General features: G+C 37.0%; 1 protein-coding gene and 1 long non-coding RNA gene across 2 annotated transcripts in view; one reads left to right on the top strand and one right to left on the bottom strand.

The window, feature by feature from the left end:
• Nucleotides 1–6,947, top strand: part of LOC120429174 (BLOC-1-related complex subunit 5) — a 39,674-nt gene extending 32,727 nt beyond the window's left edge. Inside the window, exons 3-4 of the mRNA XM_039594386.2 lie at nucleotides 6,234–6,422; nucleotides 6,482–6,947. Of these exons, the coding sequence (XP_039450320.1) occupies nucleotides 6,234–6,422; nucleotides 6,482–6,697 (405 nt within the window). The 3' untranslated portion in view covers nucleotides 6,698–6,947. The remainder of the gene's footprint in view (nucleotides 1–6,233; nucleotides 6,423–6,481) is intronic.
• Nucleotides 4,640–5,601, bottom strand: LOC128092453 (uncharacterized). Its single transcript, XR_008211787.1, has 2 exons — nucleotides 5,219–5,601; nucleotides 4,640–5,058 (listed from the first exon to the last, which is right to left on the bottom strand). It is a non-coding gene; the product is annotated as an uncharacterized LOC128092453 (long non-coding RNA).
• Nucleotides 6,948–17,623: the final 10,676 nt, after the last annotated feature.

Here is a 17,623-nt window from a genome sequence, read left to right on the forward strand (position 1 = left end):
TAAAGTACCTGTAATTTCAATTCCGATCCACATCACGGTACACAAAGTTTATTAAGCACAAACGTGGCCAACTTTAACAACAAAACAAAAAGGTTTACATTTTACCACTGGACTCATCAAATTTGTTCCTGCAGCTCAAAGTTGAGCCCCTGCCGAGGTTGCTTCTTGTACTTTGCCAGGTACAGTTTGGTGGTGACCACGACGGCATGCTGCAACGCTGAGGAACATGTCTTCAATGTTTGAAAGTGCTGTAAAAGTGTGACATGAGAAAATGTAGTTTAATTCAGATTCAAAAAGTCAAAGACTTATTTATGATCGACAAGTAAATTTTTTTTTCTAATTTGTTAAAAAGTGTTGATTGATTTTGAATTTTTTTTCTCCAATAGTGAAAAATATTGAATTGTGTTGTCTTGTGTGTAAGACCGTGCTAAAATTAGGGTGTTTTGCTGAAAGTTAACATGTCTTACTAAAACAATGTTTGTTTCGTTTGTTCATTACTAAGATTGGTAAGTTAATATATTTTCATTTGCTTTATTGTTTTATCAAAGCCATTGCTAAAACATTTCAGGAGTTTTTTTTTTCAAGAAAAAAAGGTCCAATACACATTTTTTTATATTTTGGTTTTCTGGAAAGCAAAAAAAATGGTTTATTGGACCTATCTAAAAAAAAATCCAGATTAATTTTTTGATTTGTAAAATTGATTGTAATTATCGACGTCTGGGGTGAATCGGGACTTTCAAATTAAAGGAAATCGCCTGTTCTAGATAAATCAGATTAAAACATTCACATTTTTGTGTTGAAACACGGCCAAAACTGCAGTCCCAAGTCCCATCGTCCGATTTGTCCCATATGTCCCAACTGACGGAATTATGTTTACATTGTATAAGGTTTGTTTATGCATTCTTGATCAAATAAAGTCCATTAATTCAAAAGTTTTAAATATGTTTAAATATTTTGAAAATTGGAATAAATGATCGGAGAAAATCCTTTTTTTTCTTTGCGCTGTCAGTTGACGGCTAAGACCTTTTAAGATCAAACTCGACGCGGCAAACTATGATTTTGAAAACAAAAATACTTTTTTTGAAAAGTATTGAAAAACATGCAAAAATTTAAACCATTGTGGAATATTATAGATATTTTTAAAATAATTTCTAAATCATAACAAACAATTTAAAAAAGTGAAATAATAAGCTTCAACGGAGCACATTAACCAGAGCCTTTGCACCAAGATTTTGGTAACATACATTTTATTTTCGTAAAAACTATGGAAACTTTCGATATTATTTTTGATTCATCCCCTACAGTACGGTCTATGAAATACATAATTTACAACAAAGACTATTTTTACAATGAGGTTGTTATAGGATTGGATACGTAAGTTTGGCAATTTTGGAATAAGAAGGCAGTCGAAATCTGTCAAAATTTGGCAAAATCGGACATTCCCAGATTTATCTGGCAACCTGGCAATCCTGAGGATGACGATGAACACTAATTTTTAATTTAAAAAAAGTTTTGTTTAATAGAGAAATCAAAATTTTACAATCGCACTTATCGATTGCAAATTCAATTTTACTTCCAAAATGATTTTTGGTAGAGCTGGGACTTCGGATATCCGGATAATTTACATTTTTTTCTATATAAAATCAGATATCATATTTTCCAGTAAACCAAATCCAAAGAGATATACGAAAATCGTATCAGAACTGAAAATTATTTGGATAAAAATATTTGAGGAACCCAAAATTGATTTAAAAATAAAAATGTAACGGATCGGATAGTTTTCCGGAAAATGGTATTCGACCATTAATCATGTAATACAAAATTAAAGGTCTTTTGAATACCTGTAAAATTATTTTATTTTGTCTAAATGTCGCCCCAAAGTCGTGAGACAAAGCTGGCATGTATGAGTTAGTTCATTTTCTAATAGAATTATCAATGCTGCAAGTTTTCTGGATATCCAAAGTTCCGGCTCTAATTTTTGGAAAAAATCAAGTGTTTTTTATTCGCTACTTTAATGTTGTCTTACTTAAGTCTACTTCAGCATATGAAAAAAAAAAAAAAATCGAATGGAATGAGATTTGTCAAAATCAAGTTTTGTGTTATGTTTAAAAAAAAAACGAGATATTTTTTCCGTTTACTACAGTGGATTCTGTCTGTGTCGATATTGAAGGGACCGTCGATAGCGGGAGATATCAACTTGAAGAACGTAAAAATCAAAGCATGCTGCTGATATTGAGAAGATCGACAGACAAAAAGTCGACTGTATTTTTTTTTCTTAAATGTTATAACAACAACCATGCAATAACCTACCTACAGTATTGCCGAAGTTACCAAATCCCAAATTTGTATGGAGAAACCTGGGAGCTGAAAAGACAGAATGGATAACGTGATTTTCGAATGCTCCGCACTACTACAACTGCACTACAGCTGTAAACATAAACAAAGTGGAAGGCTATGTTCAAGCTCAAGCGTGACATATTTTTTGCGGTTGAAGTGACTTGTTTTGAAACATTTTGGATCAGTTGATGTTAATGTTTTCCCTGAAAATTAAGTGCTTCGCGCTTTTTTTTTGTACGTTGACTAAACGATGGGCGTCCATAAAAGGCCTTTTCTTTTGTTTTCCTCTAGACAAAAAATTGCGTCAAAAAAGGGTGGCATTTTGTGAATCAGAAGAGCAATTGAATGGAAGTTCCAAGATAAGATCTTAGAGCGCAGTGATAATATCGGAGTAAGATTATTCAATATTATTTGGCAGATGCCATTCATAGCTATTGATAACTCGTCGCTAACATTTCAAAAAGCGTCATAAAAATAGTTATTGCTTGAGAAATAGCACTTATTGAAATCTTAGCGACAAATTATGCCAATCTAGATTTCAACCTTCTTCTTAAGATTTGTTGACTTCGAATACCTCAAAAGCTTCATCGACTTTTTTATTCCTGACAAAATAATTTAAAGATTGATTACAATACTTGCCACTTCTAGGTATCATTTTTCGAACAGTAAATTGGTTCCGCTTTGACAGTTCTAAATTGAGGCCGCTTTGCGAACCACTATTCTGCACCCAGGGAGAAACCAATGATGCAAATTGTCTTATTTTGACATACAAATGATGAACAAAGTTTTATCCAAATCAAATAATAAAATGAAAAGTCGATTTTTAAAAGTGTAAAAAATTGCTGCAAAACGAATTTGACACTTGTTAACCATTTGAAGATTATTACCTCAAACATGGTAGGATATTTTGTTATAATTAATTGACCCACTGTAGTCCCGTTAAGTAAGTTTTGAGATATTGCCATTGTATTCCTATAACAAAAATGACTTTTTATCGGGCATTCAAGGGTTTGTTCCTGTGGGCCTACTGAACCCTAATCCCAAATATGAGCTTGACTGGACGTAACAGAAGCTGGTAGTTTGCACGTGAATTTTAAATGGCATTTAACCCGTAAAATGATTTTTTGAATTTTCAATTTTAATAATGTATGAAACATTGAAATTTTTAAAACACTGGAGCTTGGTATAGGCTTTCAAAGTATGCCTGTTTTGCCTTCCTCACCTTACTGAGGAAGGGCTATAAAATCACTCGAAAAATGAACTTCTTAATTCGACCTCGTAGACCTACCTTCACGTATACCTATCGACTCAGAATCAAATTCTGAGCAAATGTCTGTGCGTGTGTATGTCTGTAAGTCCGTGCACCGAAAAAAATGCACTCGATTATCTCCGGACTGGCTGAACCGATTTGGGCCGTTCTGGTCTCATTCGATCCGTCTTAGGGTCCCACAAGACCTATATTAACTATTATGAAGTTTTGTTAAGTATTTCAAAAGTTATGCTAAAAAAACGATTCTGGCTAAAGTTTGAAAGATTGTAAAAAGGGTGGTTTTTGTAAGAAAATCCGTCTGATCATACATTTTTAGAAAGGTATTTGAAAGACCTTTCTAATGAGCCCAAAACATTGAAGATCTGATAACCCTATCAAAAGTTATGAGCACTTAAGTGTCATTTGTACACATTTCAGAGGCCGGATCTCAAATATTTTGATGAAAAAGTTGTCCGGATCTATCATGCGACCCATCGTTGGATAGGTAATCAAAAGACCTTTCCAACGAGCCCAAAACATTGAAGATCTGACAACCCTATCAAAAGTTATGAGCACTTAAGTGTTATTTATCCACTTTTTTGAGGCCGGATCTCAGATATTTTGATGAAAACGTTGTCCGGATCTATGATGCGACCCGTTGTTACTTAGATAATCAAAAGATCTTTCAAATGAGCCTAAAACATCGAAAATCTGACAACCCTATCCAAAGTTATTAGCACTTAATCGTTATTTACACACTTTTTGGAGGCCGGATCTCAGATATTCCAATAAAAGCATTATCCGGGTCCATAATGCGACCCGTTGTTAGTTAGATAAGTGAAACATCTTTCAAATGTGCCTAAAACATCGAAGATCTGACAACCCCATCTAAAGTTATTAGCACTTATGTGTTATTTATACACTTTTGGGAGGCTGGATCTCAGATATTTCTGAGAAAATTATGTTCGGGTCCATAATGCAACTCGTCGTTAGTTAGATAATTGAAAGACCTTTAAAATAAGCCTAAAACATCGAAGATCTGATAATGCTATCAAAAGTTATAAGCACTTAAACATCATTTATTAGGTATTCATTTAACGTTTCGTAGTCTGGTAAGTAATCATATGTTTGAACATACACTAAAATCTGCTGTAGCGAGTCAAATCCGAACATGGGGACCTCTTGATTCTTATGGGAATTAAATGTCGTGATACCCATTTCCAGTTTCAATTTTATTCAAAGTTAATGCGTTCACAAGTTTACACTAGTGCTTTAAACATTTAAATGGAAATTACAGCCGGTGCAATACCCATGCCAAACTGCACAGCTTCGAACCGCGCAGCGTTTCGTCGGAAATGTGGCACGAACTGATCGGCAGCAGACTGAGCACTCGCAACTCAAGATCGGCTTCATGGGCGTCGTCCGGTTCAGGAAGTGGACGCCATTTCGGAACACACCGAACATTGTTATTGCTAGAAAGAGGACCAAGAATAGTAGAAAATCGCTTTGTTATGAGTGGCAATTACTTGAGCAAACTAGACGGAAAATTTTCGGCAGCTAATCGGAAATGCGCGCTAAGTGACCTCTTCCGTAAAAAGCCACTCGCGGCCCGAACTGCAGCCGGGTCCTCACCTGCACCTCCGACGATTTTATCCGTACAAACAGGCAGTTAATCTATAGCACACGGAACATCCGAATGGCAAAGGATCGTGAAAATTTTTCAGAAGATTCGACAGCGCAGTGTTTTTGTTTCGTTTCTGTGCGAAGTGTCAAAAATGACAGGTGGCATTTGCTGGATTTTTCGAATGAATACGATGCTAGATACGATGCCGAATTGGGATTTCTCTTGCAAATATCTTGAACAGGGGGTAATTCAATCGAGAAATTGAAAAGAGAGATGTGAGCCGGTAACATGGAGTGAAATTTTCGCAGCTGTCATGGAAAACTTCACAGCATCTTGCCAAAAAGTTTAACTCCATGTTGCACTTTTAATTTCTCGATAAATGAGAGGAAGGCACCAACCACCTAAAGGTGGATTAAGTAACGTTTTTAAATAAAAATCAGCCTAAGCAAAAAAAGATTGGCTATGAACCTCGCAACGCCCGCCCCGGTCATTTGAATTTGCTAGGGTCGATTTTTTGAAGAAAAAAAATACAAGCCGGTACCGAGCTCCAGATTTAGTTGGTATAAATTTCAAAACCAACCAACTTAACGGTAACCAAAGTTCACTCGAGTCCAAAATCCTAGAAAAACTCTCTACGTGGTCAGCTTCGAACAAAAACAATGCAAAGGCTACCTTTTCTCGCTGAACTCATCAAAAATGTGTTCCTTTAGAATGAGCCCTCGCGCGGTTCTTACACTTTGCAAGAAGCACAGTTCGGTAAAGACCGTCAGCAGGGCGAGTTACTATGCTTCTGAAACGCGCGAATCATTTGCAACAGTTTGTCCGATGGATTATGTATATAATAAAAGTTTAGACCCGATCTACGGAATTGAAAAATCGGCACGTGGAACTGCAAGTTTCGCTGTCCGAGGAATTGAGAGATCGTGGCCTCGAGGTCGTAGCCTTGAAGTAGCAAAATTCCGAATTTCCATTTAAATGTCACAAAATCTAATCTATTCTTCCTCCCTCCCTACTCTCCACCAGAGCGTCCCGATGTTCCTGCCGGTGATGCGTGGCTCCCTCTCGCTGCCCGCGAACCGCGATCCGGAGGTGCTGGAGCGTCTCCAGCCCGCCCACATGGTCAACATGTGCAGCCGGCTGCAGTCCCACTTTAACACGTGCGCCACCCAGGTCGCCCAGGAGCAGCAGCAAATCACCAACAAAATCAAGGAGGTTTGCGTAAAATTTTATTTTTTTAAGTTGGATTTCATAATAAAAAATGACTGTTTTAGACCGACCAGGAAATCTCCAGCGCCCTCGCACAGCTGGTGCAGAAGCAAAAGCTGTACACGTCGTACGCGGAGACCTTCTCGAAGGTGCGGCTCATTTCGCAGCAGCTGACGCGCTGCAACGACATCCTGAACCAGAACATCGAGAGCATGGAGTACTTGAACAACCTGCTGGAGCTCGAGGACCGGTTGGAGCCGTTCGTGTGGAAAACGGAGTGAGCTCCGAACAGGCAGGTTTTAGCTTTTAGTGTGTAAAGTTACAGCTGTGGGTTAGATTTAACACGTTGGAAAATATGCGATTTAGGGCACGAACAAATCTCAGCTTAAGCAAGAATGTTAAACTATGATTGGATTGTTTTTGCAGAAATATGCAAAACTTGGCATAAATCAGTATTAAATTGAACATTTGCAATCTTTAACTCAATGCATTCTCTCACGAAAACACGAATGATTAAACTCGGTAACATAATTTCGTCTAAAACTAGTTCTGAAAAATAATACAAATATCGCTAGTGTTGCTTACAATTCCTGGGAAAAATCAAAACTGTTCTTAAACAAAATGTGCTTGAAGAATACTAGTCTTGTCAAATGTATCCGACAAAAAGTTTTTTTTGGAAATAAAAAGAATGTTTTTTTCCAGGAATTATTCGATTGTTTGTTGAAAAAAAAAAATAGAAAAGTTGGGAAAATTTTGCATGCTAAATGTTTAAGTTCAATTTTGTTGAATGTTTATTTGTTCGTGTTTTGTGTTATAACAAATTATTTTGCTAGGCCACATCAAATTTAATTAAAAGCTCGTGTCCCACGGTTTGAATCAAAGTCGAAAAGGAAAGGGAGGCGCTTAACGTTCCAAACTGAAAATTAACATTAAATACCTAAGGCAATTCCGTTTAGACATTAGGTCTATTCCCGTAACTGCAGAATTCCGCAATGCTGCACAAAATCGGCAGCGTTCCCCTATGAAAATCCAGAGATTTTTTTTTTTAAAGGACCAATAAACTAATGTCTTTTATATGTTTATAGGACCTAATAAAAAAAACTCTAGAAATATCCCTCTACTTTTTGCTCTTTGCTCTCTTGCAGAACTTTTGCCGAAAGAGAGTAGCAGAATAGTACGAGAAGGTGCTACGAGTGAGTAACTGTTGCTAGCTGCAGAATCCTGCAGAAGTGAAAAATTCAATATGGCACTCATTTGAGTGTTGAAAAGTTCACCGTTTTGCATCATCAGTTTTCCTTTATCATTTTCCATACAATCTTAACTATTGTATATTTTGAAAGATTTTTTTGATCGATTTGATGTCACCAGCAAAGTTATGTATCTATGCATGAAAAGATAAATAAAAAGGATGGAAGATTTTTCTTCTCGAAAAAACCTCAGTACGGTACTGTACATCTGAATTTCACAAATATTCAAAATATTTTTAAGCGTACCCAAAACAAGCTAAATATGATTTTTATACTGGCTCGACGTTGCATGGAAAATTAAAGAAAAATATCAAATTCAACCAGAACAAAGTTTTCTTGGTGCCTTTTGTGCCTCAAAACATCCCCCTAAAATTTGAGAGTGTTTGGTTGCCTCCTCATTTCATATAAAAAATCTATTTTTTAATATTTTAATTTTTGTAATTTTTAATTTCAGTTGAATGTTTAAAGCTTGTTCAAAGCAACACAATAGCGTTAAACATGAGAAAATTCTCAGAAACTTTCCCGAAGAAAGTGTGGTGCTATCTTGCTCCAGTCCTCAAATCTGGCCTGAACCTTGTTTTTATGGTGATTTAAGAGCGAGTCCACGAACAGGGCATACCCCTTTGTATGGGACGTCGTTTGGACCTCACCAATCTGCCTGAAATTTTCAGGGGTTGTTTGTACATATAAAACTAGCATCTGGCCAAAACATGAGCACTCTAGGTCAACGGGAAGTGGGGCAAATCGGGACACAAAGTTTGAAGGTTAAAAAACGTCAAAAATCATAAAATGGCTGTAACTTAGGCAAAATTCAATTAATTTCTAAAATTCAAAATGCATCTGAAAGGGCTTAAAAAATGCAACAAAACGCAGGGAGAAACATCCCAATTGGTTGAATCTGGAGGGAGTTATTGGCATTTTAGTGAAAAAATAGCATAATTTTCAAACTCAAATAAAAAAGTGTTCCACCCAGATATCAACTCGGTTCGACCTGCAGCTTGTAGGGGATATCTGGGACTACCATCCGAGACTGAGAACGCTTTGGGTAAGGCAGTTTAACGTATTAAATAGACACTTTAACTTTTAGTGAATTTTTTGGTTGTACATTTTTGCTCTGGAGACCCCTTAGATCAAATTTTCCGGTGATAATTTTATGATAATCGTGTTCCTGAGACAATTTCACAATAGAAACATGCACAGAAATGTTTATTTTCATCCATTTAAACCCTCTAAAAAATAAAAGTTCAAAAAAAACTTTTATTCACAGTTATTGAAAATCAAGTTCGTTTTCAAGGATACTAGATGACACCAGAAAAAAAGCAGCTTCTTAATTTTTTCAAACTTTTATTTTTTAGAGGGTTAAAATGGATGAAAATAAACATTTTTATGCATGTTTCTATTGTGAAATTGTCTCAGGAACACGAATATGATAAAATTATCACCGGAAAATTTGATCTAAGGGGTCCCCCGAGCAAAAATGTACAACCAAAAAATTCACTAAAAGTAAAAGTGTCTATTTAATACGTTAAACTGCCTTACTCAAAGCGTTCTCAGTCTCGGATGGTAGTCCCAGATGTCCCCTACAAGCTGCAGGTCGAACCGAGTTGATATCTGGATGGAACACTTTTTTTTTTTTATTTGAGTTTGAAAATTATGCTATTTTTTCACTAAAATGCCAATAACTCCCTCCAGATTCAACCAATTGGGATGTTTCTCCCTGCTTTTTGTTGCATTTTTTAAGCCCTTTCGGATGCATTTTGAATTTTAGAAATTAATTGAATTTTGCCTAAGTTACAGCCATTTTAAGATTTTTGACGTTTTTTAACCTTCAAACTTTGTGTCCCGATTTGCCCCACTTCCCGTTGACCTAGAGTGCTCATATTTTGGCCAGATGCTAGTTTTATATGTACAAACAACCCCTGAAAATTTCAGGCAGATTGCTGAGGTCGATGCGAGATGGGTATGCTTTGCTCGTGGACTCGCTCTTAACCATTTCAGGCAACATTCACGAATGAATTTTCAAAAAATATATTTTTTTAAGTTGATAATGAGGAAATGGTTCTTATGCCCATACGAAAATTATATGCTTGTTTTGGAAATTTTGACATTTGAGAGTAGTTTTTTGTCATGATTCAGAGACAAGAACCTTCTTTTTTATTTGTGTTAAATCTATATAATTAAACATTTAAGTCGATAACCTAACTCTAACTTAACTCTGTGAATTTTTTTGACAAGTTTTCTTCTATCAAAAACCCCTTCTAAAAATCTACAACTTTGCTGTCTTCGTATAAATATGTGTCGATCTAGAAGCTTTACTTCATGAGGAGCTGGCACTCCTATTTTATCAAAAACCCGGTTTTGCAAGATTTTTCAATGAAAATTTCAATTTTGATCAATTTTATTTAAAACCTTTTGCAAATAGCAATTCCAAATATGTTTATATTAGGCTAATCTGGTGTTCCTAACCAGGTTAGGTTGATTCCAAAAAAGGAAATTTTCTCGGAAAAAGGCAAAGATGGAGATGTAACACTAAGATCTTGTTTTGGATCCATTAGGTACTTTGCATCATCAAACGATTTTTCTTCTTTGTAATTTGATCTGCTCGAATGCTTCTGAGAACATCCTGTCTGTTTTCGCAGAATATTTTTGGTTTGTTTCTGATGAGCTTGTTAACGAAACTTTTATGACTCCGCGTTCAACTTGAAGTTCTGTACGAACACCCGTTCTTTTTATATGAAAAAAACTTCACTTTGATTGTTATCAATATTCTTTGTTCCAACATTCTTTTGTTTAATTGAAGACATTTTTGGAGACGTACTTAAATTATTTGTACTAGGTACTTACTGCCCCTTGCGAAGGTGTCATTTCTTCTTCCGTGTTAGAAGGCGTCAGTGTTCGACGATGAAGTCGGCTGGTACAGTTTGTTGGCGGTTTCTAGGTCGGCGAGTGTTTGCTTTGGTTAAATTCCAATTGTTGAGTTGTATTCCATGGAGATGTTCAGGAGTCAGGAGTCAGGCCATTGGAAGCGACATAGACACGCATGCTGGTTGGTGTTATTCCGTCGATGCAGACTTCGATTTTGCTGGTCCTTTAAGCTGTTCAGGTAGGCGTACCAACTGAACATGCTGTCTGTTACTTCAGGAGTTGTTGATGATGTTTTTGCTGACTGCCACTTCAATTTCTTGCTGACTAATGGACTTACACTAAAATAAGGTTACGATATCGTCCTTCAAACCTGGCGTAGCTTCTACTATAAAAGCTAAATAAATTTGTCTATTGACTAACGGAACCCGCAGTGTTACTTCCAATGTATAGCGATCGTTAAAGTGATGGCTAAGTTCAATCGAGTTTATTATCTCTGGAAAAATATTTCCATCTCGTCGTCGAGGAAAAGTTACATCTTTCGGGAGTGAAACATCATGTTGTTCTAGTGTGCGGAGTAAAAGGCTGGGTTCTATGATATCCATGATTAAATCTACATTCTTGTTCTGATCCAGAACTAAATTAGTAAATATGGATTGATGTTTTTTCATATTCTCCGACAAAAGTTGGATCCAAAAACCCAAATCGCTTAATTCATTCTCCAAAAATAATATTTCTCGAATATTGTTTTGGAAATTGACACCTGAGTTCGACTCCCTCGATAAAAGCTGTAATTTTTCATACAATGATCTCATTTTTGAATCGATCTGTACCATTGAGTCATTAACAAAATTGTAAATTGTATTAACCACTTCAGTTTGTCTCTCAATTGTGTGTTTGACTTGCTCCTCATTTCCACGGAGTTTGTCAAGATCGACGTCGATACGCGCAAGGTCATCCGTATCCATAGCCCCAATGTCGGATTGATTGTTCGACCGGTACAAGACCCAATCCTGTAATTATTAGAAGAAAACAAAAGCAAATTACAGAATGAGTCAGTTGTTATGGTTAACTCCTAAGCCCTATACATGTCATCCAATTAATGCGTCCATCAATTACATAACATTTTCTCGAATGACTTAATGTTGATTACTCAACCTGGCTTGTTGATTGTTGATTCTAATGTAGCCAAAATTAAACATAACAATGACCAAGGCAAGGACGCTCACCATGTTTTGTTGACAGGTAGTGTTTTTCTCTTTTCCTCATGGCGCAACCCAGCAAGCGTTTGAGAAAGACTTGTGCCTCATCTGCATTTTGTTTTTCCCTTTAAAATCCTGCGCAAAATTTGATCTACTCATAGTATTCTTGTACTCTTCGTTGAAACAGCATGTCGAACACAAAGATAACCAAGCAGTCTCAAGACGTGCCACCGCTGTCACCAGATGTGTTGGACCGAGTGTCCGAGCTGGATACCTGTGATATTAAGCACTGGTTTATGATAACACGTTCACTTTGGTTTTAACTACTTTTTATTTAGTTCTGACTGACTGACTGCTCACGCACAAACACAAGAAGCACGTGACTGAACAAGCTCGGGCCGTTAAATACTAAGATTACTGAACTGTGCTCTAGGTCGCGGTCGAAAAGATGTTATACAAAACATCAGGTGTCAAGCGTTACCGCTACCTGAATGTTTTGTATAACACAACGCTTGTGCTAGACCATTTACCGTTGTCGTGAACTTGACAATGTTCGTGACAAACAATAACTGTAGTCTATGTGTAGTAAGTAAGCGACTTAGGGTCGCTACATTTCGCTGTCACTGGAAACACTTGCACTATGAATTTTCCTACATTTATTTAAAACAACTAATAAAACGACATAACTTAGGACTGTCAGCAATTGAGTACACCGACTGACTAACAGCTGGCAACTGACAACTGACCGCCACCGCTCTAAAAACCGGCCATTATGTCTTAAGATCATTAAACTACCTGAAAACACAAGTCGCGGTCAGAGAATGTTATACAAAACATCAGGTGTCAAGCGTTACCGCTACCGATTTACCGTTGTCGTGAACTTGACTTTGCTTGTGACCAAAACATTAACTGTAGTCTATGTTTAGTGTTTATGGTGAGCGACTTAGGGTCGCTACAGATCCACATTTTTGTTCTGATCTAGCATAGAATTCGTAAAAATTGACTGGTGCTTTCGTAGTTTCACAGATTATAACAATTGTATCCAGAAACTCAAGTCACTTAGCTCGTTCTCAAGGTATAAAATTTCCTGAATGTTGTTTTGGCAAGATATGCCCATTTAGCATCGTGTGTCATGACATGTAATTTGTCGTATAAAGTTCTGATCTTTGAACGTCGTCTATGCCCCATTAGGGTGTAATATGGTTGTATGGAAAAAAATAAAGTTGTCCAAATTTAGCGAGCACAACCATTTTTCAGTTCCTTTTGGGGTCCTAAACAACTCCCCAAAGTTTGGGAACGATTGATTTAGTCCTCACTTTGCGCAACGCGATTCAATTTTCCATATAAATTTGTATGGGAAAAACATTTTTTTTGGATTTTGATATTTATAAAATCCACGTTTCACGCTGTACTAAAACCGGATTCATATTCGGATGCTCTGGAAGGTGCTCTACAACTTTCCCGAAGAGAGTATGGTGCTAACTTGCTCCTATAAAAAGATACAGCGTGTTCAAAACTCGTCTAAAACGTGTTTTTTGCTCGAAAATCTCGTTTTAGACGAGTTTTGAGGACACTGTATCTTCTTTCAGGGACAAGCTAGCACCATACTCTCTTCGGGAAAGTTGTAGAGCACATTCCAGAGCATCCGAATATGAATCCGGTTTTAGTACAGCGTGAAACGTGGATTTTATAAATATCAAAACTCAAAAAAATGTGTTTTCCCATACAAATTTATATGGAAAATTGAATCGCTTTGCGCAAAGTGAGGACTAAACCAATCGTTCCCAAACCTTGGGGAGTTGTTTAGGACCCCAAAAGGAACTGAAAAATTGCTGTGCTGGAAAATCTATTTTGATATTACACCCTAATGCCCCATATGGTTTCTTAATTGTTGTTCCAAAAATTGGTTGTCCTCCTTCTCAAATTGGTTGAGCTCGCGTTGAATGATTCGTCTTATTTAGCTTCCTTAATCGTCATTTTTGTAATGAAAATTAAAAAATGCTGGATCAGTGTCTGAATATGATTGTTTATTTTATTTGTCATCTCCATTTCATTCTTCATCATTTTTGTTATTAGATGGAAAGGAAGTCTGCTACCAGATTTTCTTTACCCTGTTTACATCGAACATCGCTGTCGCACCCATTTAACTTCAAACGTAATTTTGACAGGGTTGGCCTACTTTAATCGATCTTAGGCAATTATTGGCCTGTGATCTGTATAAACAATAAATTTTTGATTAAATATGTAATGTTTGAACTACGATACCGCCAAATCTATAGCTAATAAATCTTTTTAAATTTCTGCTAGCAAATGCGATTGGTCCATCCATTGTGCTTTCATTTGATAAAACTGCTCCTATCGCAACATCACCAGCGTCTGTTGCTATTACAAACACATCATTATAATTGGGCCGAACCAGCAAAGGATCTGATATGAGGCACTTTTTCAATTCCTTAAAAGCCTCTTCGCAATGTTCTGTTAATATAAAACTAAAACTCTTTTTCAAGAGATCTGACTTCTTTCTCTGATTTGAGATGAGACTATATGTCTTTTTTAGGCATTCTTGTGAACTCATAATGCCCTTTTGGAGTCAAAAACGCAATTTTCTCTGCATCTTTTTCGTTTATTGGTACTTGATAAAACCCGGATTTGAGATCAATTGAAGTAAAATAGGAACTGTTCCCAATATTATCCAGAATTTCGTTTATTAAAGATGTTGGAAAAACTGCACCTTTAGTTATAGTATTTAAAGCTCCAAAATCGACAACAATGCGATAGCGTTTATTCCCATTCAAATCTAATTTCTTGGGAACACCGGGAATACCGGTTCGTTCCAGGGACTTTTGCTCGGCCTAATAATACTCGCGACTCCAAGACTAAACGCGACTTCACGAATTCACGAACTTCACGTCTCAACGCGACTTCACGACTCTCCGCGACTCCACGACTGACCCGTTCTGGGCAACGAACCCTAGAACAACCTCGAGGCCTGCTCAGCCCAGACTCCTTAATCTAACTCTGTCACTAGACCTTTTTATAAAGCTCTGGGATGTCTGTAAACAGCGCAGACGACCGACTGCCAACTCTAAATAATTTGAAACTTTTTGTGATTTAGCAACATCCGCTAAGTTCTTGTCTTAAAGCCCAGCGAAAAAGAAAATACGCAACTGTCTATCAACATTAATCCTGTCTGCTCTTTCCTTGTAAGCGGTAAAAGATTTGCCGGGTGTTTGGCGCAAATGCCGCATTCGCCGGAAATGGAGGCTAAAAGATATCAACTACATTAATGAAATGTTGTAGAACTGATCGTGCGAACCGTCAAAATCTGGGATGCACTGAACTGTATTGTCAAATGAAAAAGCCATTATCTCCAATAAGTCCTCTAGCGCCGTGCTGACAAGTCTAAATTCTGCGATAGTCCCTTTTTTCTTCTCCGTCCACTCTTCAAAAAATTTATCTAAATTAAGATCGTCTTCACTATCCTGAATTTCAAGCGACGAATTAGTTATGGGACTAACAAGGATCTCTCTCACGGTAAGTGTTGTGTCAAAACTCTCACCACTGAATAAAGCGGTTATATCTCCCACAGAATTTACTCTATCTGGAATATTTTCAGTGGGGAGAACGTTCAAAAAGGACAATGAATGAGGCCTACTCTGTCGAGACAATCTACGTTTCCTCCACTCCGTCACAAATTCTATGTACTGTGGTTGTTCGGTAACTGGGCGTTGTTTAACTGGGCGCTCGATAACTGGGCCGTAGCCCAGTTAAAAAGCAGACAAACGTCAAAAAACCAAAACAAACCGAAATGACCGAGGGGTTGGTAGATGTAAAAATCAAGTTCAATAACAAAAAAAATCTTTTTTCTAGCATTTAACAAATCTCAAGTCACAATTAAAAAAAATAAGAAGTAAACATGGTAAACTAATTTGAGTAACTTTTGTTTTTTGTTTCATCAGGAAAATATTATGCATCGGTGGTCCCCTCGTAATTTTTCGTTCAGCCCAGTTAGCGAGCAGCATTCGGTAACTGGGCTACGTTCTCAGCCCAGTTACCGAACATGTACTGTAGTTCTAAGATTTGGTCCGTCATTGACCAACAACTTTACAAGTTTAACCAAAACTTCAGAAGTGAACTATATACACTGGTTGGTGATTGGTCACTTTTTCGTTTGACACTTTTTTAGTTTGTACCCCGTTGGTTGGTCAAAGTCAAACCAAAAAGTGACGAACTGTCACTTTTTACACAGCGCTCACGAACACTATCAAAACAAACGTTTGGTAGTGTGTGTGTGAACTCCGTGTAAAAGGGGTGTCAAACTAAAAAGTGACCCCGGTCGTTTGAAAACATTTGGTGTCAAACAGGGATGGAAAAATCGCGAAAAAATCAATTTCGCTTGCGAACTTTTTTCACCCGCGAAAGAGAGAGGAGGCAAATCACGCAAAAGAAAATCACTCCCGAAATTCTCCAGGAAAATCAATCTGCTGATGATTTTTTGTGACTTTCCTTGTCAACACCACTCAAAAATATTTATTTCACTTTGTTTACACACATTGCCCATCTACAAAATGTGACAGGTCATTTTTCGACGTGTGACGTTACACTTGCAAGTGTAGTAGTGAAAAAGATGTTCCGCCGAATAATCAAGATGATGATTTTTTTAGATTCTTTTTACCGATCTTTCGTGCTCGAGAGAGGACAGCCATGCTCCCTTCGGATTTTTTCTCTTGATGAGCATCCAAAGATTTTCTTTTGATGATGATTATTCCATCGCTGGTGTCAAACCATCGGGGTTTGAGTGTACAGCAATTCCCCACGAAAACAGCATGATTCGAAAAAAAAGTTGTCCGATCGGGCTCAATATTTTTCTGGGGGTCCCTTGGCCGAAATATTTAGACCCATATTTTTTTGTTTGGCCATTAGGGTGCCCTACGCCGTGTTAGGGTGGTTCAAAAAATGGCAATTTTCGTCGATTTTTGCAAAAAACACATTTTTCAAAAAATCATAACTCCGCATCATTTCAACAGATTTTAGCTGTCTTGAGCGCAAACGAAAGGGTAATAGATAGGCTTTTAAGGATAAATAGTTAAAAGTTTCAAATATCTAGCCTAACATTTGAAAAGGTCAAATGAAAACATAAAATGCTCTTTTGAAGGTCTCGGGACTAAAGAGCCTATGTCTGAAAACATTTTTGTCAGATTCCTCGGGAAATTTCACAAAACATATCCAAAAATGGTGAAGTTATGTTTTCAATATTCTGAGATACGATTTTTATTGGAAAGCCTATCTAATACCCTTTCATTTGCGTCCAAGACAGCTAAAATCGAATGAAATGACGCGAAGTTATGATTTTTTTTTAAATAGTGATTTTTGCGAAAATCGACGAATATTGCCTGCAGGTCGAACTGAGTTGATATCTGCATTGAACACTTTTTTATTTGAGTTTGAAAATTGTGCTATTTTTTCACTAAAAAGCCAATAACTCCCTTTAGATTTAATCAATTGGGATGCTTCTCCCTGCATTTTGTGGCATTTTTCAAGCCCTTTCAGATGCATTTTGAATTTTGAAATTAAATTGAATTTTGCCTAAATTACAGCCTTTTTTAGATTTGTTACGTTTTTGAGCCTTCAAACTTTGTGTCCCTATTTGCCTCCCTTCCCGTTGACCTAGAGTGCTCATATTTTGGCCAGATGCTAGTTTCATATGTGCAAACAACCCCTGAAAATTTCAGGCAGATTGCTGAGGTCAATGCGAGATGGGTATGCTTTGCTCGTGGACTCACTCTTAAAAATGTATTTAGGTATTTTTAAGGCATTCCACCACCATTAAAATTTGACTAAAATGGGGTCGCAGAGTTCGAATTTGATGTTAAAAATAAGAAAATAAAAGATAACG

The sequence above is a fragment of the Culex pipiens genome, chromosome 1 (assembly GCF_016801865.2).
Source record: "Culex pipiens pallens isolate TS chromosome 1, TS_CPP_V2, whole genome shotgun sequence".
NCBI lineage: Eukaryota > Metazoa > Arthropoda > Insecta > Diptera > Culicidae > Culex > Culex pipiens.